Here is a 25,197-nt window from a genome sequence, read left to right as displayed (position 1 = left end):
AACACTGAAAACACATTGTAATATGCACGCGGCAGCATGTGAAGACACAGAGCACAGTGTGGCAAATTAGCTTAAGGGGTCATATCTAGGGCTAAGCTTGTGCAAACGGACACAGAGGCTCTTTCATCAGGATGTTCAGGAATCACAAGGGCTTTTTCAAACACATCTTTAAAAAAGTATAACTATGATACAGAAAAGGAGTCACTTATACTTTATTTAATCACAAAATTGTGATGTGACTGTCCTCAAACTCTCTGACAGCAATCTCGCCCTTTTTTTCTGGTTCTCTCCCAATTCTATACCCACCTACTCCAGCTCTGGCTCCCTCCTCTTTCCCTCCCCTCTCTTTTCATCCCTTCCTCATCCCCCCCCTTTTCTCTCCTTTCCCCACCCTCCCCACCTGCCACCTCTTTCTGAGGCTTCTTTTCCCAAGCTCCCTGCTCTAGCAGGGTTATTAAGAGCCTCAGGGGTATTAAAGGTTCATCAGAGATTGAGGTCTGTGCATAAACCTCCCTGCAAGGCCCATAGGCCTCAAGCAATGCTGCTCCATCACCTCAGCTGGCCTAGAGCTAACTCAGTTGGAGCCGTGGGGGGTCTGGAGGCATGCCTGGACAGAAGAACTAAATGGACCAGATGGCTGAGGCTTACCTCTGGATTTAGGGACACACAGCAGAGTGTAGGAACTCAGGGCGTGAAAAGTCCCAACATAGAACTCTTTATCTTCCCCCTGGAACCACCTTCCCTTCCCCCAACTCGCCTGTTCCCAGAGTCCCCCCTGACTCTGACCTCTTCCCTTGTCTCCAAGCTGTTATTTGATGCTGAGTTTTCTCTGTGTACCACCCTTCCTGTCTGTCCCTTCTCTTCACACGCATGGCTACCACTCTGGTTCAGGCCCCCATTAGTCACAGCTTCAGAAATGTTAGCTGAATGGCCTCTCTTGGGGCACCCTGCCTCCAACCTCAGCCCTCTTCAGGCAGTCAAAGCCATCTCCCTAAAACATGAGTGTGACCTGGTCGCTTACAGTACTCTTCAAAAACAGGCCACCAGGGGCAGCTAGGTGGTGCAGGGGATAAAGCACCAGCCCTGGAGTCAGGAGGACCTGAATTCAAATCTGGTCTCAGACCAGATACTTCATACTTACTACTTACATACTTAACCCCAATTGCTTCGCAAGGACAAAAACAGGCCACCACTTCATCTAAGCTGGGCCTGTCAAGCCCTTCCCTACTGGGTTCCTGCCTCCCTTCCACGTGACTCCTGGGTCACACTGGCCTTTGCAGAGGCTGCTCCCTAGACCTAGAAGGTTCTTCCTCCTTTCTTCTACTTCTTAGAATCCCTGGCTTCCTCCAATGCCCAGCTTAGAGGCCACCCCCTATAAGACGCCTTTCCTGAACAATGTTTGCTCTTTCCTCTGGTTACGTTCTATTTAGTTACCTGTTTACAGATGTTACATCCTCCCGTAGAACATAAGCTCCTTGAGGGCAAGAACTGTTTGTTCATTTTCATCTTGATCACCCTGGCGCCCAGTAGGACGCCTTCCAAATCGAAGGGGTTTGCCTCACGCTTGCTGAACTGTTACAGTAAGACTTTCATACCATATTCCAAAATGTAGTTTGCTCAGCCAGCTGACAGTATTAAAGTCAACCAAATTATAACTACAAGTTTAATAGAAAACGACACAGAATATGTACCTAGCTCCTTTCTCCACTGGAATTTCTTTGCTTCCAACAAACTTTTTTCTCTCTCTCTCTCCCCCAGAGTACTGAACATATCAGCTGGTCTCCATACAGACTTTCTAGGAAAAAGAAAAAGAAAAACAAAAACAGAGCAATCTTACTTTTATGCACTTTGGTAAAATCTGTGCCAGGAATGCCAAACCAGTCTTTTACATCATTTCAGGCATCCAGAATGATGCCCACCCATACCCATAAGAGAGAAGCACAGCCTTGCTGTACACAGGTCCAGTAATAAAAACAGAAAAAAGTTACGTACATGGCAATTTTCTGCTCACACTGCTTAGATGTCTTCTGTTTTTTGTTTAAAATAGAGTTATTTTCATCTGGGATAGGTGAAACATTTTCAGCCTTCTGAAGTAATCCCATAACGTTCTCATCTTTTGACTCCTTAGGCAAATGGTTAAAATGTAAGTTATTTTGACCTAGGAAAATAAAACATATGCTTTAAAATGAATATTGGATTTCTCTTCTCATATGCATACCATATGTTTTCTATATGGTTGATATATTTATGTATTTTGATTTAAAAGCTTTCTCAAATACAATCAGTGTCTGGCTCTGCCCAGATAATTTGCAATTTTTTTGCATGACATTCCCAGACATTTGCATGACATAGAATAAATTCTCTGTTGTCATTGTTCCCATCATTTTCCTTCTCATACAGCAGCCACATTACAAGTTCAGGCTAGAAAGAGGAGAATTATTTCCACAGTCCCAAGAAGCACAGGTGCCAGAAAACTTGGAAAGTCCAGATGTTCTTCTTAATCTGTTAGAGGGAAAATGTGTGTATGGCACATACATTTAGGGGATTAGAGGAAAGAGGAGGAGAGGGAGGGTCAGGGAGAAATAAGGCAGCAGGATGAGGAAGCTTTTGAAAGCTCCTGTCAGACAAATTTTTTTCTAACAAGCCTTCGCTATTTATCAGTACTCTGATTTCGCAGAATAGCCAAACCATGAACATTCACATATAAGTATAAAAACAAACACTAATGAATTTTGAATTATCCATTCAACATCTCATTTCTAGTAATGCTGGCATGCTAAACGTAGAGATAACAAAAGCTACAGTAATTTAATCTTAAGGCTATAAGTGCATGAAGGTAGAATTCTAATTCTGTAAATTTGAGCACATTTTCTAAAGCTTACATTTTTCTTCTTTCTTTCCATTCTCAATCTGTGAAACAGGCTTATTTCCTTGGCTCACAGCCATCAAAATCTGTTGGAGCTGTTCCTCTGTTAGACAAACCAAACTATTTCTTAGATCTTCAACTGTGAGGTGTTTTTTCTGAGGCTTCTGTTTAAATACTGCCGACTGTTTATAATTTTTAGTCCTCCACAAGTTAGGGGTTTCAGCTGGAATGTTTCTCTGCACACCAGGATGGTCATTATCTGTGTCTTCCTTTGAGAAACTCGTAGTTGGTGAGAAAATCATTCTTTTATCCCCTTTTGCCAGTGAGGCTTCAGAAGGAGTTCTACTTTTCTGTAAAAGGCTTTCACTCCTGCCATTGGTATTTTGTGTAGATTTAAGAACATGTCCAGTTGGTGGTGTTCTCAAAGGCTGTTTTGGAATCTTGGCCTTATTTCCCATCTGTTAAAACATTGCAGTTATATTCTTAAGTGAAAAGCAACATGAAATGCATAGCAACAAGCCAGAAGCTTTCTGTGTCATCAGTCCACCAAACATGTTCTCTATGCTATTTAGTCACATGATTTACAGAAAACTTTCCTATTGGACACTGATTCTTTTATTTTTCCAGTTAATTAAGATCTGTATTGTGTTTACAAATATCTAAGGCCATACAACAGACACTGCTCCTTAACCTGTAGACAGTTTCACTTAAAGGTGGCACCAACAGTAACAGATCAGCTGACTATTTAATTTTTGGGAAGTGGGAAAGAACTTGATTTCCAGCTGCCTCTAGGTCATTTCTCTTGTCGCCCTCTCTCCAAACCCCCAAACAGGGGACACCACCATTTTTCCAGTCCATAAAAATGGAAAACTGGAAACCCTGGAATCATTCTGTATTCTTTATTATCACATTCTTTTTAAGGCGTGAAGTGCTGGTGTTCTGTATTTCCAAAATTTCTTGCTTCTCAGTGGTAAAACCCTAAGACCAGACTATAACTGTTTTACCCCTAGATTACTATGGCTGGGTTCCAATTAGTCTCTATGCTTCTGGCTTTTTCTTTCAATTTATCTTGATCAAGAAACCGTAATGGTCCTTAACAAATGAAGTCTAGCTAGCTCCCACATACCTTCCCGCCCCCTCTCCGCCCAGATTCTCCATCTCGCAGCCAGGCTCTCCCATAACCCCCAAGTTCCAAAGCTTGGGCCCTCTGCTTCAGATTTTCCTCACTGCTTCCTGGAACACCCCATGCTTTCCCCCCCCACTTATATGCCCTGGTTTGTGCAGTTTTCTTGGTCTGCATTGTCCTTTCTCTTTTTACCCATGCACATCCTTCTGATCCTTTAGGACCCAATTTAAACTCCACCTCCTCTAGAAAGCCACCTGATAATGTGTGTGAGGGTCCAACTTAAATGAGATAAGAACAACAGAGCTATGAATTGACCATAATTTTAACATTCAAGTCTTAGTAATCTAGATATGCTCCAGAAAATTCCTAAGCCAATGCCACCAGTCCATCGTGACGTTGGGTTCTGAAAGCCTGTGTGAATAGAATACAAACTACAACAGGTTTTACCAAGCTGGGAAGTCTGAGGGCAATAGGCTGTGTCTGCAGCCCAGTCTAATTAGCAGTCAGCAATTAGATGATGAATTCTTGGGCTATGGCAAGTCATGAAACAAAGAAAAATACAAGATGGCTGGCCCTTGGCCCCATGCTGGTTTCTTCCCTAATGCAGTGATGGAAGCAGAGAATGCTGAGAATCATATAGTATTTAGACCGTTAATAAACACTGCTTTTACTGCTGATATTCTTACGCATGAGATCCTTACAAGTAATCAAAGACCCTGAGTATAACTAATGGAAGCAAACCACTTCAAAGTTAATATTCTTGTTAGATAAATCAGGACATATAAGAAGCTCCAAGTAAATTAAAGTCCCAAGGTTCTCCTTCAAGGGGCAAAGACAAGATCTGGCAGGGTTGATTTTATCATGTATTCAAAGGCAAGAAGCAACATCATTGTGTGGATCCTGTGGCCAACTCATCTCACAGAGCTCATGATAAGCTTATTTCACATCACAGTAGGAGCTTTCAGACCACCAAGGAAATCCCCGCAACTTGCACACCAGCAGTCTACTGCAAAGAATGAAGGGGCAGAGACGCTCTACAAGGCACCGTACAAGATTCTCCAATCCAAATCAACGCGTATATCGTGTGCGGGGGGGATACCATGTCAACCCAAGGAGCAAGATGGGACGGGAAGAGGCGGGGAATGAAAAAATGTGTTAGAAAATGTGGTTCAAGGTTACCCGATAACCTCACGGCCTTTCCAGCTGCCATTCTCCTCGACACTTTGGGGGCTCTGACACTCTCAACTCTGCCCTCCCTCTTGGCCCCTCTCCTCCCTCAGCTTCTGTGACGCCGCTCTCTCAGTCTTCGTTTCACCAGTTCCCTTTGCTGCATCATCACTTTGGTCCTGCCCTCAAGGGTGGTCATCTCTGAAGGCTCTGTCATGGGACCTCCTCCACTGACAATCTAAGCAGCTCTCAGAGATGACTCATTGATTTATGTACTCATCTTAATCTATCCCTGAACACTAGTCTGCCGGACATTAAAAAGGACATCAGACAAGAGATCATGTTCTCTTCTCCTGAAATCATCCTCCCTCCAAATATCCTCTTATTCTAAATGTAAAACTTAAATGATTTTAAAGAACTGCATCTGACACTTGTCAAAGAGGCAAAGTAAAAATTATTTTGCTTACCTTCATGGCAGTTTTTGGTTTACGTTCTACAAAAGAGAAAGGAAAAAAATAAATTATCAATAACAAAAAAATATTAAGACACTGACAGAAAGCATTTTTACAAAATGAATTTAGATATATTTTCAAGGTAGAAATCTTAGCATAAAAAATGTAACTATAGTTCTTCTCTGAGAAGTGGCTTTGTTTCTAATGTTATCTGAACAAGCATTATTTCATTATTTAACATTAGGACTTATAAAGCAGGTTAACTAAAGAATAACACAATTCCCTGACAAAAGAGCTTGAAATCCTAACATCATATGCAGACCTAAAAGGGAAAAAAAAGACTGTCTTTAAGTAAAATGATAATTTTCTGGAAGCCATGGAAGGCTATTTTTGCATTATTGTCCATCTTACTCATTTTTCAAGTAATAAGGTAATACTAGTCTATAAACAGAAAAGGGCAGAGAATTCCATGGGAGGGGATATATAACATATGAATGATACCAATTCTCTATAACAGAGAAATGACAAGTGAAGGCTTTACCAAAATAATTTTACATTTATTATTTTATTATAACATAAATCAAAGATAGAAAATGCATATAACAGTTCAGCAGCAAGTGTGACCATGAGATAATACACACCAAGCTGTCTAAAATTCAGTAAATCTCTACATGCAAAAACATAAATGTGGAATTAAATTTCATTTGTTACTTACCAGGAAACAGGAAGATAGCCTACTCTCAAAGCTAATGTATACAACATTTTGTAAACCATATTAAATACTGTAAATTCACAAGTAATAATGGTAAAATACATCAAGTCATAGTCCAAAACTTAATTTAAATAGCCTGATAAAAACAAATTCTCAAGCACTGAGAGGCATTACTAGTATTTTAAAAGTAGAAATATAAACAGCCATAACCCAAGCTAGATTTAATAAAAGTAAAACAGTACCAAATATAAAAACAAGGCATGCATTTAAAATTCAACTTACATAAAATTTTTTGTTTCATACATATATTTGATAAGCTTCTAAAATATTAATGCCAATTATAGTTATAAAAACACCATACCATATGAAGCCAATATTAGCTTTGTTTTCCCATCCAATAATTCTGTTTCAAGCTTTAATCCATCCCTATAAAAACAGAAAGTTGCTCAGTATTACTTATTTTTTTATGATATAAATTTATTTATTTTTAGTTTTCAATATTCACTTCCACAAGTTTTTGAGTTCCAAATTTCTCACCCCTCCCCCCCACCCCAAGATGGCATGCATTCTGAATACCCCTTCCCCTGTTCTGCCTTCTCTTCTATCTCTCCCCCCTCCCTTCTCTTATCCCCTTTCCCTTCTATTTTCCTGTAGAGCAGGATAGACTTCTGTACCCCATTTCTTGTATTTCTTATTTCCCAGTTGCATGTGAAAACATTTTTTTTTAAAACATGTGTTTTTAAAACTTTGAGTTCCAAATTTTCTCCCTTCCTCCCTCCCCACCTACCCTCACTGAAAAGGCAAGCAACTCAATACAGGTTATACATTTGTAGTCATGCAAAACACTTCCATAGTAGTCATGTTGTGAAAAACTAACTATATTTCCCTTTATCCTACCCCACCCCCCATTTATTCTATTCTCTCTTTTGACCCTGTCCCTCCTTAGAAGTGTTTGCTTCTGATCACCCCCACCCCCAATCTGCCCTCCCCTCTATTATCCCCTTGCTCTCTTATCCCCTTCCTCCCTATTTTCCAGTAGGGTAAGACAGATTTCCATACCCAATTGAGTATGTTATTCCTTCCTTAAGCCAAATCTGATGAGAATAAGATTCACTCATTCCCTCTCATCTTCCCGTTTCCCTTCCACTGTAAAAGCCTTTTCTTGTCTGTTTTATGTGAGATAATTTACCCCATTCTATACCTCTCCCTTTCTCCTCCCAGTATAATCCTCTCACCCTTTAATTTGTTCTCCAGATATCACCCCTTCATCTTCAACTCACCCTGTAACCTCTATCTATCTACGTATACATACACATAATTTTTTCCCCTCCAACTACCCTAGTACTGACAAAGGTCTCACGAGTTACAAATACCATCTTTCCATGCAGGAATGTAAACAGTTCAACTTTAATAAGTCCCTTATGATTTCTCTTTCCTGTTTACCTCTTCATGCTTCTCTTGAGTCTTGTATTTGAAAGTCGAATTTTCTATTCAGCTCTGGTCTTTTCATCAAGAATGCTTGAAAGTCCTCTATTTCACTGAATGTCCATTTTTTTCCCCTTGAAGGATTATACTCAGTTTTGCTGGGCAGGTGATTCTTGGCTGTAATCCTATCTCCTTTGACCTTCAAAATATTATATTCCAAGTCCTCTAGTCCCTTAACGTAGACGCTGCTACATATTGTGTTATCCTGATTGTGTTTCCACAATACTTGAATTGTTTCTTTCTGGTTGCTTGCAATATTTTCTCCTTGACCTGGGAATTGTGGAATTTGGCTACAATATTCCTAGGAGTTTTCCTTTAGGGAATCTCTCTCAGGAGGTGATTGGTGGATTCTTTCCATTTCTATTTTGTCCTCTGGTTCTAGGATATCAGGGCAGTTTTCCTTGATAATTTCTTGAAAGATGATGTCTAGGCCCATTTTCTGATGATGGCTTTCAGATAATCCAACAATTTTTAAATTATCTCTCCTGGATCTATTTTCCAGGTCAGTTGTTTTTCCAATGAGACATTTCACATTGTCTTCTATTTTTTCATTCTTTTGATTTTGTTTTACAGTGTCTTGATTTCTCATAAAGTCACTAGCTTCCAACTGCTCCATTCTAATTTTTAAGGAACTATTTTCTTTAGTGAGCTTTTGGACTTCCTTTTCCATTTGGCCCAGTCCACTTTTTTAAGGCATTCTTTTCCTTGTTGGCTTTCTAGACCTCTTTTGCCATTCTGGTTAGGCTATTTTTTAAGGTGTGATTTTTTTCAATTTTTTGGGGGGTCTCCTTTAGCAAGCTGTTGACTTATTTTTCATGATTGCCTTGCATCACTCTCGTTTCTCTTCCCAGTTTTTTCTCTACTTCTCTTACTTGCTTCTCAAAATCCTTTTTGAGCTCTGCCATGACCTGGGACCAATTCATATTTTTCTTGGAGGCTTTGACTTTGTTGTCTTCTGGTTGTATGTTTTAATCTTCTTTGTCACCAAAGAAAGATTCTATGGTAGGACTTTTTTTGTGTTGTTTGCTCATTTTCCAAGGCAATTACTTGAGTTTTAAACTCTTTGCTAAGGTAAAGGTCTGCTTCCAGTGTGGAGAATGTACTGTCCCAAGCTTTGGGGGTTTTGTGCAGCGGTTTTCAGAGATACTTGTAGGGACTGTAAATTTTCAGTTCTTCCAAGGTGCTATGATCAAAGGAGAGGTGTTTACTCCTTTCCTGGCCTGTGCTCTGGTCTATGAGTGACCACAAACACTCTTTTCTGCCTTGGAACTATGAGTAGGATTTTCTTTTCACCACCACTACAAGCTCCATCACGCCAGTGCTCTTCCTTGCCCCAGGATTGCCACCCAGAACTGTGACCCAAATCCATGCATGGGCAAAGCAGAGAATCCTGCTTCAGCACCAGCAAAGAGATCCCTGCAATCTTCCTCTGATCAGCCACTCGATTCCCCCTCCATCTGTGGGCTGAGAGATCAGGAAGCAGCCGCTACTCTGGGGATGCACCAGGACTAGGGCTGGGACCGAGTTTCTCTCTCACTGCAGTCACAGACTTTTCCTATTGACTTTCTAAGTTGTCTTTGGTGTTTGTGGGTTGAGAAGTCTGGAAACCGCCATAGTTGCCTGTGATTCAGTCCTCTGAGGGCTGCTCCAGGTTCGCTGAGGTCTGGTCTTTGCCTGTGTGCCCATGCTGAACTGCGTTCCTCTCCCAGCCTGGTGCAACAGACCTTTCCAATCAACCATCCAGATTGTCTTGGGCTGGAAATTTGTTTCACTCTGTCTTTTTGTGGGTTCTGCTGCTCTAGAATTTGTTTAGAGCCATTTTTTTTACAGGTATGTGGAGGGGTTTGGGGGAGAGCTCAAGCAAGTCACTGTTTTCACTCTGCTATCTTGGCTCCACCCTCCCAATGCTACTTTAAAGAGACAGAGAACACCTGACCAAGTCCTGTATTTGTTAGAATCATTCAGTCATTCAAAAAGGGCCAGGCACTCAGCTAGGTACAGTCAAATACAAATGGACCCTGCCCTCCACCTCTACTCCTGATTCCAGCATTTAGCACAGTGCTAGGCACATAATAAGTACTCAGTAAATGTTCACTGACTGAATAAGTGACAATAGTACTTTTAATTTATTTTCTATTTATTTTGTATAGACAAAGTGGAAGGGGAGTAGAAACTAGTCTCTGTATCCTAGAACCCAACATAATGAAGTAATATTACTTGACTTTTTAAAATAGAAATATTCAATTGGAAATAAAGTGACAATCACTGGAATAAAATTTGATAGTTTTACTAGAAAACATCTGGATTCAGGGAAGACACGGCATAATGGAGAAGATGCTGATCTTCAAGCGTGAAGGGCTTAGTTCTGGCCTTGGTCCCAACACTCCCTGACCAGGCGGCCACAGGGAGGCCCAGAGCTTTGACCAAGCAAGCTCCTCGCGTGTCAGACCTGAATGATGAGGAAAGTGCGCCACAAATCTTCAAGCACCAAAGAAATGTGTTTTTCTTTCTTTGTAGAAACAAGGATTCAACACCTATGAATTTATCAGTGGGGACAAAATATACACTGAACCGAAGCAGAAAAATCTGTGAGAATAAGAAGAATAAGAAGATGAGATTGAGAAAGTTCCCTCACTCAACTGTCAAAGACATTATGTTTTAATTTTTAGCAAGGCCTAAAGCTGTGACTGGGACCGCTAGGAGGTGCCACACTGCATAGAGAACTGGGCCTGGAGTCAGAAGATATCTTCCTGAATTCAAGTCTGGCCTCAGACACTTACTATCTGTATGACCCTGAGCAAGTCGCTTACCCCTACTAGCCTCAGTTTCCTCATCTGTAAAATGAGCTGCAGAAGGAAATGACAAACCCAGCCTGTATCTCTGCCAAGAAACCCCAAATGGGGTACAAAGGGTCAGACATGACTGAACAACAACAAAGCTTATCTGATGAACTTTTACCAAAAAGAATAACCAAAAGAGAAAGACGAGGGTAGGAAGAAGGGAAGCCCTCTCCTTCATTTTTATTAAGCTTTGCTGCCAGAGGGCCTGAAATGTTTGGTACTGAAAGGGCTCTGCGACCTTACCGATGTAGAGCACTCCCTCCAATGGGACAGTCCACAAAGTCTTCACACGATGTTCTTGTACATTTGGAAGGAAGGAAATGAGCATTATTAAGTGCCTTAAGCACCTACTACTGCCAGGCATAAAGTGCTAAGCACTTTACCAACATGTCATTAACTCTCCACAACAACCCTGCTCATTTTACAGATGAGGATACTGAGGCAGACAGAGGTTGAGTGTCTGAGACTGAATTTGAACTCAGGTCTTCCTGACTCCAGGCCGGGGCTCTACCTTCTGCACCACTGAGCTGCCTCAGACCTCCATGCAGAGGGTCTCTCCCTGCTCCAGAGGTCTTCCTCATGCCTGTTAGTTTGACAGCTCTTCCCCACCTGGGCTCACCTTCTTTGACACATCTTTCTGGATCTTTCCTACCACTAGGTCCCAGTGAGTCTGGGGGCAGAAGTGCACTCAGCAAGACCCAATCTCAAAGCCTGGCTCTCACACTTGCCAGGGGTGAATAGAGATTTTCCTCATCTGCAAAATGGGGGAATAATCTTCGAAGGATCCACCTCATGTGGGGTTCTGAGGTAGCCAACAAAAAGCCGAGCTGTTGGTATTATTTGAGGAGTCAATTAGACTAGAAAATAAAACACGTTTTTCTGGTTGCTATTCAGTGACATCTGAACAAATTGGGAAGCGTTCTTCTCTGCTCAAAGCACAGGGCCTCTGAATCACTGCTCACAGGGTTTGTGAGTCTCTTTTCCCCACTGTTCAGAAACTCGGAGCCTGTTTCCTCATTTTGAGAAACACTTAAGTGGCAAACAGTAAGTATGGGTTGTTTTAGGAAATGCAGGCTTTTCAAAGGCCTGGTTCTCAGCACATTTTTTTTTAGGCAACTGGGGTTAAGTGACCTGCCCAGGTTCACACAGCTAGTAAGTGTCAAGTGTTTGGTCTGAGGCAATATTTGAACTCATGTCCTCCTGACTTCAGAGCCGGTGCTCTATCCACTGAGCATTTTTTCTCTGTAATTGAAACAGTTCTTGGTGAACATTTTTGAGTCCTCTATTCTAACGAAAATGGTTTACTCTTAATCAAAGTTGGGAAGTTTTCCGCTGAGCTCCAAAACAAATGGTCACACATACAGTCAGTCTGGGCTGCACTGTTTTCCCTTTGAAACAATACCTGAGCATGAAATGGAAAGGAAACCCAGGGTGATGACAGCTTTGCAAGGTGCCAAGGGTAGAAGGACTGGAAGTCACAGTGAGAAGGAAGAACAGGTTTCAACACCTGACATTCTCCTGGAGATGAGTGACACCTTGAAGAACAACAGAAAGATGCACAGAGGGTGTCATCCTACTAAAAAAGGCATTAGCGAAGACGATCAGAGATGCTCTTGTCCTGAGAGAAGGGAAAAGCAGCTAGCCCAAGGGTGGCTCTCAGAGGGAAGGGCCACCATATGTTGGTAGACAGATCCACATCCACAGTATAGAATTATTTGGGCACATCTTCCTTGATGCTCTACTTGACTGTAAGCTCCCTGAGGCTAGGGAGCACCAGGAAGCCCCCAGACAGCCTAGCAAAGCACCTGTACAAAGCAGCTAGTTCCTATGAAAGAATGAGACCATTGAGTACAATTGAAAGTGCTTTGGATATGGAGTAAAAAGTGGGTGCAGGTGGAACTGTGGCTCAGAGGCTGCGTGGCACCTCTCTGATGTCTCCCCCACCTCCGCTCAGAGACTTGTCTCTGTCTTACTCATTCCTCACTGGTTTTTCTTCTTCAGATCTCTCTGCTCTCCAGACTACTCTCCACCGAGCTACACTACTGCTGATGGTTTTCTCCTGGCGATAAGACACAGACTTCTCTGTTGGGCATCTTGAGCCCTTCACGATTGAGCTGCTGACCGCACGTCATTGCACTCCACATATTCGGGCGGCTTCTGGGACCCAAAGTTCCATCTCTTGCCAGAGCGCCTTTCCTTAGACTGTCCTGCTGCCTACAATGTGCTCCTGCCTCACCTGCGCCTCTTAAAATCCCTGGCTTCTTTCAAAGCTCAATTTGTATCATCTGCCCCCAGCTGCTGGTGCACTCCCCTCAAACAACTTCGTATTTACTTTGAAAGTTGCCAAAAATATACATAACCTATATCAAACTGCTCATTGTCTTATGGAAGTGGTAGTGTGGGTGAGAGAGAGAGAATTTGGAACTCAAAAATTTAAAAAAAAAAAAGGTAAATAGGGCAGCTAGGTGGTGCTGTGGATACAGCACTGGTCCTGAAGCCAGAAGGACCCAACCTCAAATATGGTCCTAGACACTAGCTGTGTGACCCTGTGCAAGTCATTTAATTCTGACTGCCTCAAAAAATAAATGAATGTTAAAAACTGTCTTACATGTAATCGGAAAAAAATAAAATGCTATTAAAAATAAATAAAAAGAAAGTCGCCTAAAATCATAGAGAAAATAAGTGACGGAGCCAGGACTAAGCCGAGTCTGGGGTTCATTCTTCTGCACCATCCTCCTAACTCTCAGCTACGTGAGGCAGCTGACTAGGTGGTGTTAGGCCCGGAGGCCTGCGTTCAAATCCAGACTCAAACACTTCCTAGTCGTGTGACCTAGGCAAGTCGCTTAATCTGTCTGCCTCAGTTTCCTCAACTATAAAATGGGGATTATAATAGCACCTAGCTCCCAGGGTTGATCAACATCTGTAAACACGCTTACAGGCACAGAACCTGGCACACATTAGGCACTCAATAAATCTTCTTCCTTTCCCTTCCCTCTCAGGAAGTCTGAAGTTAGAACCCCCTGGAAATCTCTGTACAGATCTGGAGGCTCACCTATGGGTTAGGGACTCGGCCTAGAGTCAGAGGAATGGGTGAGAGAAGATCTGGTGTATCTTCAGCCTTGGTACAGTCGAGGAAGGGAAGAGGGTGGTAGGTTATAAGTAACTAGCCTTGTCTGAAGGTCAAAAAAGACATTTCCTTGCTGTCCCCTCCTACCCAGGAAAGCATTTTTATCTTGGCCCCTCTCCTTGGCTGAGTACTTTGCCTTGTTCGAGAAAGAGCATCCTGCTTGCCAGAGTACATGCCTTCCTCTGGGGATGGATAAGCCTGCACAGGGTCTGTGACCCATTCCTTGGACATCCAAGATAACAGGAACAGCCACTCCTCTATTCCCTGGGGTTTACCCCTACCTCATATTGGACAGAACCACTGAATGTCAGAGCCAAGAGGGACTTCAGCATTGAGACTGTCAAAGTTCCCTGAAATGACCTTGTATAAAGTTTGCATTTACTTATATGAGTATGCATTGTTTCTCCCCACTGAAAGAATGTAAGTCAGAGGGCAGAAACGGTTTCTTTTTGAGCATCTGTCTCCATGGTAGCCAGCCTGGTACCTGGCACACTGAAGGCACTTCATAATTGAATAAATGAATAGCTATGAGTCCTAGGGCAAATCCCTTCCTTTTCCTGAGCCTCACCCCTAAATGGGGATAAAAGAACTTCTGTAACCTAACCCGTAAGACTGTTGTGAGTAAAACAACAAACCTTTTTGCAAACCTTCAAGTTTTCTACAAAAAGCAGCAGTTATCATGATGATTAACGAAGACAGGCCATCACTGTGCAAACTGTCCATTAGTAATCCAGGCAGCCTGGAAACTGCTCCATATTCCTTTGGCACTTATGGATCTGTGCCCTGCTTGTTACCTCCCCGTTCCCCCGGGACTGAAAGCTCTTCAAGGACGGGAGAGAATTGACTTTTGTCTTTGGGTGCAAGCACCTTTGTTCTGTGAATGGTTGTAAATGTCTAGTGCCTGGATTATGACACACATTTGGACCAACGATCGAGCTTGTCAATCATCACACAGATCTGAGAAAGTTGGTACAGGGAGATAACATGTTAGCCATGGGACTGAAAAGGAAAAAGAAAGTGGGCTGGATTTCCTTCAACAAACTGACCAGCGCCTTTATTTTCCTTCAGAAAACTGCAAATCTACCAAGTTTCCCAAGAATAAATGGGTGGATGGATCAAAATGAGTTAAGTACTTACTAAGTCAGGAGCCCACGCGCATGTACACACACACCCCCTCAAATGCCATCCTCACACCCAAAGCATCTATGGTTAGTGGCACCCTCTCCCTGCAATTATTTGACATTTCTCTTGAATGAGGAGGCAGCAGGGGTGTTGTGGACAGAAAACTTGACCCTGAGCTAAGAAGACAGGGTGTGAATCTTGCCACAGTCACACCCACATCCTGGCTGTGTGACCCTGGGCATGTCCCTTAACCTCTCCATCCTCTGGGCAAATCTCTAAGCCTATCAGCTTCAGAGAGGGTACATGTGTAGAGGGCGTTTTCTCATCCAGGTGTTTCCTATAGGAATGAATTCACACTTCTAGTTCCTATCCCTGTATATTTTGTATTGATTTATCTTTATACAAGTTGTCGACCATTGTCTCCCCCTCCAGAATGTGCATTCTGAAAAGCAGAGATGATATTTTGGTTTTTCTCTTTGTATATCCAATCCTACATACTCAGTCAATGCTCACGGAGAGGCGGCTTCAGAGATTACGTAACCTCCCCCTCAGCAGAAGTTAATCCTTGAGGATATGGTTTCATTCATGTCTTTGTAGGCCAGCCCCTGGCCAGGCACACAAGAAGCACTTGATAAAGGCTGCTGAATCATTCCCCCCCCCCCCCGTGGAATGTAAGCTTCTTGAGGGCAGATTCGGTTTCATTTCTATCTCTGCTTCCCCAGCACCCAAGCACAAAGCAGGCAGTTCCATAACACGATGGAATGGGCCTGGGGACGGGAAGACTTGAGTTCAAATTCAAGTTCAAATAGTTGTGTGGCCTTGGCCAAGTCACTTAACCTCAGCCGGCCTCGGTAAAATGGGGATAATAACAATTAACACCTAAGGTTGATGTAAGGATAACTTGAGATCCTTGCACCGGTCACAGGATAAAGGCACCGTACAGACCACGCCTCCGGGTAGATCCTGTTTTATGCCGGTCTCCCTATCCCGGCAACGCCCAGAGGGAAAACGACCCGACCGGCCACCAGTCGGTCCCCATCACAACGGAAGCAGAACGGCTGCTCTGGAGGGCTGGGCACACAGTGAGCACTTTACCCAGGCTGCCGGGTCCTGCCCCCCGGGGGCGGGGGCACACAGTAGGAGCTGGGTCACGTGCACGCCCCCCCGCATGGGCACACAGTAGGAGCTCGGTCACGTGCGCGGCCCTCCCCCCCAGCCCTCCGAGGGCGGGGCAGGGGCGGCCCGCTGCCGGCTCCGGAGGATGACGGGAGCCTCGCTCCGAAAGCGGCCCCGGCCCCCCGAACCCGGCCTCCTAGGGTTCTTTTTCGGTTCCTCGGAGAGAACCTGGCCCGCTCCGCTTACCCCAGGTTCATGGCCCCGCGAGTGCACGAGCCCCGGCCACTCCCCGCACGTCGGATCGCTATTCCGCCGCAGGCGCCTCTTTCTCCTCCCCGGACAACGCCGCTGTCACCACCGCCTCCCAACAAGCACCACAGGCACCGGCTGCCGGCCCTGGGCGCGGAGCCAATCACAGCCCGCGATACTCGGGGGTGAGCTCCGGCTACGAGGGGGCGGGGCGGGGGCGCGTCGCTGACGCTGACTCCGCCCCGGATGTGCCCCCGCCCCCCTCTCAGCCCCGCCTCCCGAGCCTCCTCCTGGTGCCCGGCACTGCGCTAGGCGATGCCTCCCTACCCAGACCAGGGGCGCAGTCATTCCGTCCATGCAAAGGCCTCGTGAAAGAGGCTGCTGGGTGGGTGCGGGGCGCTGTGCGGGGCGCGGCGCGGCGGATCCCGGGACAAAGAGAACAGTCACTGCCCGCAAGGAGCTGACATTGCCAGGAGGAGACAAAGACAACCTGCGACCAGTCCATTCACGAGCGCCCCTACGTGTCAGACCCTACGCTCGGCGCTGGGAGACAAGCGAAACCGTGTTTGCCTTCAAGGGGCTTAGAGTCTATTGTAAAATAGAATGAATGAAAACAAAATCAGCACGTCCCCAAGCACCCACGAAGTTCCTCCTCCACATAGGCGCTGTAGTGCATCGCCCATACTGGGGTCTCATCACTTTCCCTGGCCCGTCCCTAGTTTTGGAGAGTTTCCCAGAGCATCTAGGGGTGACCTGACCTGCCTCGGGCACACAGCCAAAGGGTGTCAGAGGCGGGACCTGAACTCGGGGGTGAGCTCTCGTTCCAGCAGACCACCCTGCCTAAGTCCCGTGGGAGGGGAGGGAGTCTGCCGGCCTCCGGTGTCTCCCCACGCCGAACCTTCCTCCATTTAGCCACCAAAGTGATTTTCCTGAAGCGCAGATCCAGTCCTGTTATTCCCTTATTCAAGAAACTCCAGTGGCTCCCTGTCATTTCCAGGATCAAATACAAAAATGCTCTGCTTGTCATTCAAAGCCCTGTGTGACCCAGGCCCTTCCTACCTTTCCAGTCCTCTTACGCCTTACCCCCCCCCCCCCCCCCCCCCCCCCCCCCCCCCCCCCCCCCCGCTTCAATCTCGCCGCTTTGACCTTTGGCTATTTCAGGAACGTCACACTTCATCTTGAGGAGTCAGGCCTTTTCTCTGGCTTTCCCTCCATGCCTGGAACCCCCTGTCTCCTCTGCTCGGACCAATGACCTCCCTGGCTTCCCTTAAGCTCTAACCAAAATCCCGTCTTCTATAGGAAGCCTTCCCTTACCTCTTCCAACTCTAAGGGCTTTCCTCTCTGAATTATTTCCTGTTTGTCCTCTATAGCTTGTTTGCCTGTTGTCTCTCTTATTAGACTGTGAGATCCTGGAAGACAGTGTCTTTCTTTTGCCTCTTTTCATATCCCTGGATCTTAGTACAGTTCTAGACACATAATAGGCTCTTAAAAATATTTCTTGATTGACTAACATAAAAACAAAGACCTCACACACATAGTGAATAGATAGCTCCTGAGTGTTTGTATATAATATAATCCATGAAAATAAAATTTTGGTGGTGCAGTGGCTAGAAAACTGGCCCTGCAGTCAGGAGGACCTGAGTTCAAATCTGGCCTCAGACAGGTAACACTCATTAGCTTAGAGTCACTTAACCCCAATTGCCTCAGCAAAAACAAAATTAAAAAAACCCATAAAATTTTTACATGTTATCATGTTTTAGGGAGACTTTCTGATTGTTGATAGATCCTCCATGATGGACTGACAAGGACAAAAATCCTGCAGGCAGGTGAGGGTTTGGCCCTGGAATCTGGAAGACTTGGGGTTTAAATGTGACCTTAGACACGTACTAGCTGAGTGATGCTGGCAAGTTACTTAACTTCTGCCTTACTCAGTACCCTCTTCTGTTAAATAGGGATAATAATAGCACCTAAATCTTCCAGGGTTGTTGTGAGGATAAAATGAAATAACAAAGCACTATAAATATGCTATCACAATACCTGGAAATGTCAGAGCACACCTTAGATTTCAGATCCATCTTATAGCCTATTACACAGTCTGAAGGAATTACCCATTGTGGAAAACATTAACTTGGTCTTAAGCCATTAGAAGTTAGGAAAAGGAGGTAGCTAGGTGATGAAGTAGAGAGAGCACCGGCCCTACAGTCAGAGAGTTCAAATCTGGCCTCTGACACTTGATACTTACTAGCTGCGTGACCCTGGGCAAGTCACTTAATCCCTGACTGCCAAATTTGCGATTGGTTTTTTATGGGTTGGAAATTTTGTTTTTAAACAAACAAGGCTTAATCTTATTCAATTATCCTGTTCTATGTGATATGGACAGGTGAATATAAAATTTGGACTTGGAAGATTTGGATTTGAATCCTGGTTTACTCCCAGGATTCAAATCCTTCAGTAACTCCCTCTGTAACTTTTGACGTCTTTTCTGTGTACATGATGGAAACTCCTTGGGGAAGAAACTCTTTTTGCACGTTCAATGCCTAGCACATAGTAAGGAAATGCTTAATAAGCCTTGTTGATTAATTGATTCACTCTCTGGGACTCAGTTTCCTTGTCTGTAAAATGATGGGAATGGCTTAGATCATCTTCAAGGGCTGTTCTGGCTTGGAGTCTTATGATTTCCCATGACTACAGAAGCTCGGTTTTCTTTTCTAGATGGCATCACCACCACCACCGTCCAAACCCTTGTTAGGCAGCCACTTGTGGGTGCTGCTGCATCAAACATTGTTAAGGAGATGGCTGGATGTCTTCGAGTAGGCAATGACACATGCAGTCACAGATAAGAACACACGGGTACACCTCACAAAAACACAGTTCAGTTAAGTGCATTATTCAGAAGCATTGGTGGGAAGAGATCCCAACAGGGAAATTTTAAAAATTGCTTTTAGAGACTGAGTCTCTCTATCTTGCTTATATGAGAAAGGCAGTGGCCACATCCCACTTCTGAGAGGCACTTGAGCTTTCTGTCCTAGGCTAGTTTGTCCCTCCTAAAGCAATCGACTCTTCCTTCCCCTGCCCCGCCCCCGCCCCTTTGGTCCAACCAGGCTCACCATGTTGGTACCAGTGAGTGCAGAGTCTTGACTAGCTTTGCCTACTACATCAACCTCTCTCCCTAGTAGCTGGGATTAATGGGTGCACCACTACATCCAACTCAGAGCAATTTTGGGAGGCAACTTTAGGAAGAACAAGAAAGACGAGTGAGGAAATAATAAAAAGCTAACATTTATATACCACTTTAATGCTTGCAAAGTGGTTTACAAATATTGTCTTACTTTATGCTCATAACAACCCTAGGAGATAGGTGCTGTTATTGCCCCCATTTTACAGTTGAGAAAACTGAGGCAGAATGAGGTTAAGTGACTTGCTCAAGGTCACATAATGTCTGTGGCTGGATTTGAACTCAGGTCTTCCTCATTTCAGGTCCAACACTCTTATCTGCAATGCCATTTAGCTGACTCAAAAAAGGACAAAAAAAAAGTAGAGAGAAGAAACAATTGGTTTAATCTTGGGCTAGTTTTTTAAAATCTCAGAGCTTCAGTTCCCTCCTCTGTAAAACTAGGCCATTGGAATGGATAATTCATAAGATTATTTCTTGGGCTTTATAGTTCTGCTGCACATGGTGCCGTCCTCTGCCATACTTACTAGAGAGAGTAAGAGAGAAGTTTTCTAGTGGACAAGAATATCTGTCAAATGAGATCAGAGCATGCCATGGAGTCAATTCCCAAAGGAAGACAGTCATGCTGGGGAGTTTAAAAGAGACCTGAAACCAGTCTCAACATAGGCAGCTTTTTCTTAGGAAGTGTTTCCTACGCTCTTGGATATAATGTGGACAGTTAGAGTTGCTTCATTTTGTTTTCCTGTCCATCAGGAAGTCTCCTGCCTTCTGACAAGGAAAAGTTGTCATCACCTGCAGCTACATAGAGGGACACAACGTACTTAGAATAGGGAGACACTGGCAAGAGGTGAGAGGATCAGAGAGCGCCCCACCTGCACTCCTTGATGACTTGATGGATGTCAAATTCAAGGCTGCCATCAAAATGCTGTCCAAGGGCTCTGGACTACTATTGTCTCCCAGAAACGGATCTAGGCTAGACTGTGAGAAGGTCACAACACAAATTCAATTACAGTAATGGATAAAGATTCTTTGGGAAAGGCAAAATTAAGGTACAATATTGGGAATCTCAGAGAATGATGGAATTTTTCCAAAGAGGACTCAACTGGACTACTTTGGAATCTATTAATTCCTTTTTTGAAAAGAGCTGCTGGGAAAATTGGAAGGAAGTTTGGCAAGAAATTAAGATTGGGGGGCAGGTAAGTGGTGTAGTGGATAGAGATCTGGCCTTGGAGTCAGGAGGATCTGAGTTCAAATCTGGCCTCAGACAGTTGACACCTACTAGCTGTGCAGCCCTGGGCAAGTCACTTAACCCCAATTGCCTCGCCAAAAAGAAAAAAAAAAGAAATTATGATTGGACCAACATTTATACCATATAACTTGAAAAAAAATAGAAGAGAATAAGACCAGGTACGTTTCTTAACTATGGCTAGGGAACAAGTCTTAATAAGATGAGAATTAGAGAATATTTTATAAAAGTTAAAATGGTCAATTTTGACTGCATAAAACTAAAAAGTTTTTGCTCTAATAAAATCAACAAAGAAGGAACAGCACTGTTAAGAGTCTGATACCCAAAATATACATGAAATTGACATTATATAACACCAAAAGCCATTCCTCAATGTGTAAGTGATCAAAGGATATTAACAAAGTTCAAAAGAAGCTACTAATGAATACAAACACACACACACACACACACACACACACACACACACATACATACACACACACAAAACACAACCCCCCCCCAAAAAAACCCCAAAACCCAACCCAAAAGAAAGGAAAACAGAGAAAAAAACCATACTCTAATCTCTAATAGTAAGTGAAACATTAAATAACTCTGAGGTTTCACTTCACTCGCCACAAGCTGGCAGAAATGAAAAAAGATAGGAACAGAGTGAATGCTGAAGAGGCTGTAGGAAGCTAAGCATATAAATGCACCGTTGGTGGAACTGTGAAGTGGCTGAACCATTCTGAAGTTAGAGTTATGTGGGAAAAGTGACTCAACAGACCATATTCAGCAATTCTGTCACTGGGCATACACTCCAATGAAGATAATGACAGGAATAGAGATCTATTGGATACCCAAATTTCCCTAACAACACTCCCAATGGTAGTAAAGAACTAGAAAAAAAGTGAGTGCCCATTGATTAAAGAATGTTTTGGGAAAAAACCCTGTGGTTTGTGAATGTAATGGATTATTATTCGTTGTGCAGTAAGAAATGGTGAATATGAAAAATGCAGAGAAACTTACAAAGCTTTATATGAACTGATGTAGTGTAAACAGTATAAATGAACTTCATTTGTATGAATTGATATAGAATGGAATAAGTGCAATTGAGAATTATGCATAGTTATTACAACACTGTAAACGAAAAGATCACTAAAATGAGGTTGAACTTTGAATAACGGAAAACTCAGTGAAGGTCCTGGGGAAGATGAAACATAACACCACTCTCACAGTAGAGAAGTGGGGAGTGGGGTAGTCTACCCAGGGTACAATATAACCTTGTTAAGACAATGTTTCTGTATTAGATGATTTTGCTTAATTGTTTTTTCTTTGTTACAAGGCAAGGTCTGATGGAGGAAGGGGGGAAAGAAATGACTTTTTGAAAAAAAAACCCACTGATTTAAAAGAAGTTGATAAATTGATTGAAGGGAGTCATGAAGTTTTCTTTTTAAAAAAGTAGTTTTTTTAATTGAACAAAAATCTGTTTCTCTCCTATTCCCCACTGAAAAAGAAAAATAAAATAAAACTCTTGTAACAAATATGCATTGTCAAGTAAAACACATATCCATGTTGGCCATGTCCCAAAACATGTCTCAATGTGCACCCTGAATCCATCTCCTTTTTGTCAAGAGGTAGGTAAGCACTCCTCATCCTGAAACTTCTGGAATAATGGTCAAAGTGCTGATCAGAGTTCTTAAATCTTTCAAAGTTGTCTCATAATGATATTGTTATCCTGTAAATTGTCCTCCTGGGTCTACTCACTTCACTCTGCATCAATACATTTGAGTCTTTCATGGATCTATTTCCTTTCTTTTTAAAAATCCTTTTCATTTTAAAATTATTTTTCATTTTAAAATCCAATTTTATTTTATATTTTTAGTTCCATATTCTCTCTCTCCCTCCTTCCCCACCCATTGAGAAGGCAAGGGGAAAAAAAAGCAACAAACCTTCTATAGGTTTATTTATTTATTGCTAGGCAATGGGGGTTAAGTGACTTGCCCAGGGTCACACAGCTAGTAAGTGTTATGTGTTTGAGGTCACATTTGAACTCAGGTTCTCCTGACTTTAGGGCTGGTGTTCTATTGACTGTGCCACCTAGCTGCCTCTGTAGGCTTATTTTCTAATGCTACAGGTCTGAGCCCCTGTTCCTGTGTTTTCTCAATATTAATCACCAGTTTCAATGGCTATTTTCCCAGTTCTCAATATCATTGACTGACTCAGTGATTAGCATCCCAGTACCTAAGCTATTAATACCAAGCAGCTTGTAAAAAAAGGATATTTACAGAGGAGTTATAACAAGAACAGAAGTTACAAACCCCAACCCAGGGTGTACCACAGTAGTCCCTGGGGAGGGTACATTCACATTTAAAGTGTTTTCTACACCACATTCAACTCACCAAGTTCACTTATGAATGAACGGAAGCCAAGGACTTTTCCCAATTAGTCTAAGGCTTTTAATTGATTGATTTAAAGATGATCTCATCTAGTTAAGGTATCAGAGCTAAAATGATGAGGGGTAGCTTAAACCTCACCCTCACATATGCAGTATTCTGTGCTCATGAACTTCCAGACCCTGCAATGGGAGTAAGGGGAGGTGTCTTCTCATATCTTCTCTTTGGGGGTAAGCTTGTTCTTGCTAATTTTGCAACACGCGACTTCATTTGTTTTGTGGTAGTTACATTGCTGTGGCTATTGCGTGTATTGTTTTCCTGGCTCTGATCCCTTGACTTTTACATCAGGTCATACAAGTCTTTCCAGTTTTATTACTGTATCATAAAAAAAATATTAATTAATATGATAAATACAGAGAAACCTAGAAAGACACTGAGACAACTTATTGGAAGTGATTGAATGTTAAGGCTGAAAACATTAATAACCTGAGGAGGTCAGCATTCTCCAACTCTTGTAACCCATTCACCTCATGAAACCAGTGGTATGGGGAGAGCATAACTTGAAAGGAGCACAAAGTCCTGTTGGCTTACCAACCAACTGGACTTGGTGAAAAATCAATCATGCCCACGATGAATTCTACTCTTTGATTTGTGATGGGCCACAATGACGGAGGCACTCATTGCCAAGCAAGCCTTGTATTGCAGGGAACCCACAAAAAGAGGAGTGTCCCCCTGTCTCCAGCCCCTCCCCTCACTAATCCAATCTGAACACAGCTGTCAAAGCAATGTCTGAGACATCCCTGAGAAACTCCTATAGCTTTGTATTGTCTCTTGTATAAAATATAAATTGGCCCACTTACAATCTCATCTATTCCGATGGCTTCAACTCCTTCTGGATAGATAGCACCAAAATCTGTCTTCCTAGTGCTGACTTTTCTCAGGTGATCCAGACCTGCATTTCCAACTGTATGTGGAGCAGTTTCGCCTACTTTTTCTAGTGACACCTCAAACTCAGCACGTCCAAGATCAAACCCATCATCTTTATAAAATCTACTTTAATTACAATTTTCTCCGTAGATTTTATATAAGTAGATTTTTTTTTAGGCAACTCAGTGACTTGCTCAGGGTCACACAGCTTAGTAAGTGTCAAGTGTTTGGTCTGAGGCCAGATTTGAATTGAGGTCCTCCTGACTTCAGGGCCGGTGCTCTATCCACTGAGCTGTCCCCAACTTCGCCACGTAGCTGCCTCTTATATAAGAAGATTTTGTAAAACTTACTTACACTTCCTAACTTCCAAATCTCTGTCATTGGAACCACTATCATCCATGGATGGAGCCCTAAAGCACCTGTCTGTCCAGAGTCACTTCCCTGCTCCGAAAAGTTCTAGTGGCTCATTCTCTCTAGTCTCCAGGATAAAACATAAATTCCTGTTTAGCATTTCAAGCCCTTCCCAAACTGGCCCCACCCTCCCTTTCTGGACATATTAGGTCTTACTCCCTTTCATCCCCTCTGCAGTGCAGCCAAATTGGCCTTTTCCCCATTTCTCACACACATCTCTTCATCTCCCATCTCTGAACCTTTGCCTTGGCTATCCCCTAGGCTTGAATGCTTTCCTTCCTCACTTTCACCTCTAAAACCCCCTAACTTCATTCAAAGCCCAACTTAAGTTCTGGAATCAGGGATACAAGTCTTCAAAAAATTAAAATGATGGCATCATGGATAGAGATCTGGCCTCTAAGCCAAGGAGACCTGGGTTCAGGTCCTGCCTCTGATACACACTGGCTGTGTGACCTAGGGTGAACTATCTAGCTTCTCAGGGCTCTTGGTAACTCTTTGCGACGCTGAGTTTCAAAGAAGGCACCCCACTGCCTTGGTAGGGGCTTCCTATGCTGAGGAAATCACAAATTCAGTCCTTATCCCTCTCGTCACCCAGAATACCATGGAGAGGTTCATGCTGGGTCTCAGCAAACAGCAACCCATAAGCAGCTACAGAAGGAATTACGAAGAAAATTCGGAGCAAAGGAAGTCATCGAAGAAACGCATGATCAAAAAAGAAGCTGGGCTGTCACCCTGACAGATGGAGACATGAACAACGGGTGGCCCATGTGCTCTCCTGGTGTTCTTTGGGAGGAAGACCCCCCCAGC

General features: G+C 43.4%; 1 protein-coding gene across 4 annotated transcripts in view; it reads right to left on the bottom strand.

The window, feature by feature from the left end:
• CCDC66 (coiled-coil domain containing 66) overlaps positions 1-16,380 on the bottom strand; it is a 52,524-nt gene extending 36,144 nt beyond the window's left edge. For 2 of the 4 annotated variants that reach the window (XM_078152067.1, XM_020970583.2), the window contains exons 1-6: positions 16,260-16,379; positions 6,685-6,749; positions 5,627-5,652; positions 2,883-3,324; positions 1,993-2,158; positions 1,692-1,795 (exon numbers count right to left, since the gene is read on the bottom strand). In XM_078152067.1, coding sequence (XP_078008193.1) covers positions 1,692-1,795; positions 1,993-2,158; positions 2,883-3,324; positions 5,627-5,652; positions 6,685-6,749; positions 16,260-16,270 — 814 coding nt within the window. In that variant the 5' untranslated portion in view covers positions 16,271-16,379. Of the gene's footprint in view, positions 1-1,691; positions 1,796-1,992; positions 2,159-2,882; positions 3,325-5,626; positions 5,653-6,684; positions 6,750-16,259 lie in introns of all 4 variants that reach the window. The other 2 variants (XM_078152068.1, XM_078152066.1) reach the window with 2 other exon arrangements.
• Positions 16,381-25,197: the final 8,817 nt, after the last annotated feature.

The sequence above is a fragment of the Phascolarctos cinereus genome, unplaced genomic scaffold, assembly GCF_003287225.1.
Source record: "Phascolarctos cinereus isolate Bilbo 61053 unplaced genomic scaffold, phaCin_HiC Scaffold_4;HRSCAF=312, whole genome shotgun sequence".
Lineage (NCBI taxonomy): Eukaryota > Metazoa > Chordata > Mammalia > Diprotodontia > Phascolarctidae > Phascolarctos > Phascolarctos cinereus.
The sequence above is the reverse complement of the archived record's forward strand: the minus strand, read 5'-3'. Positions and strand labels throughout refer to the sequence as shown.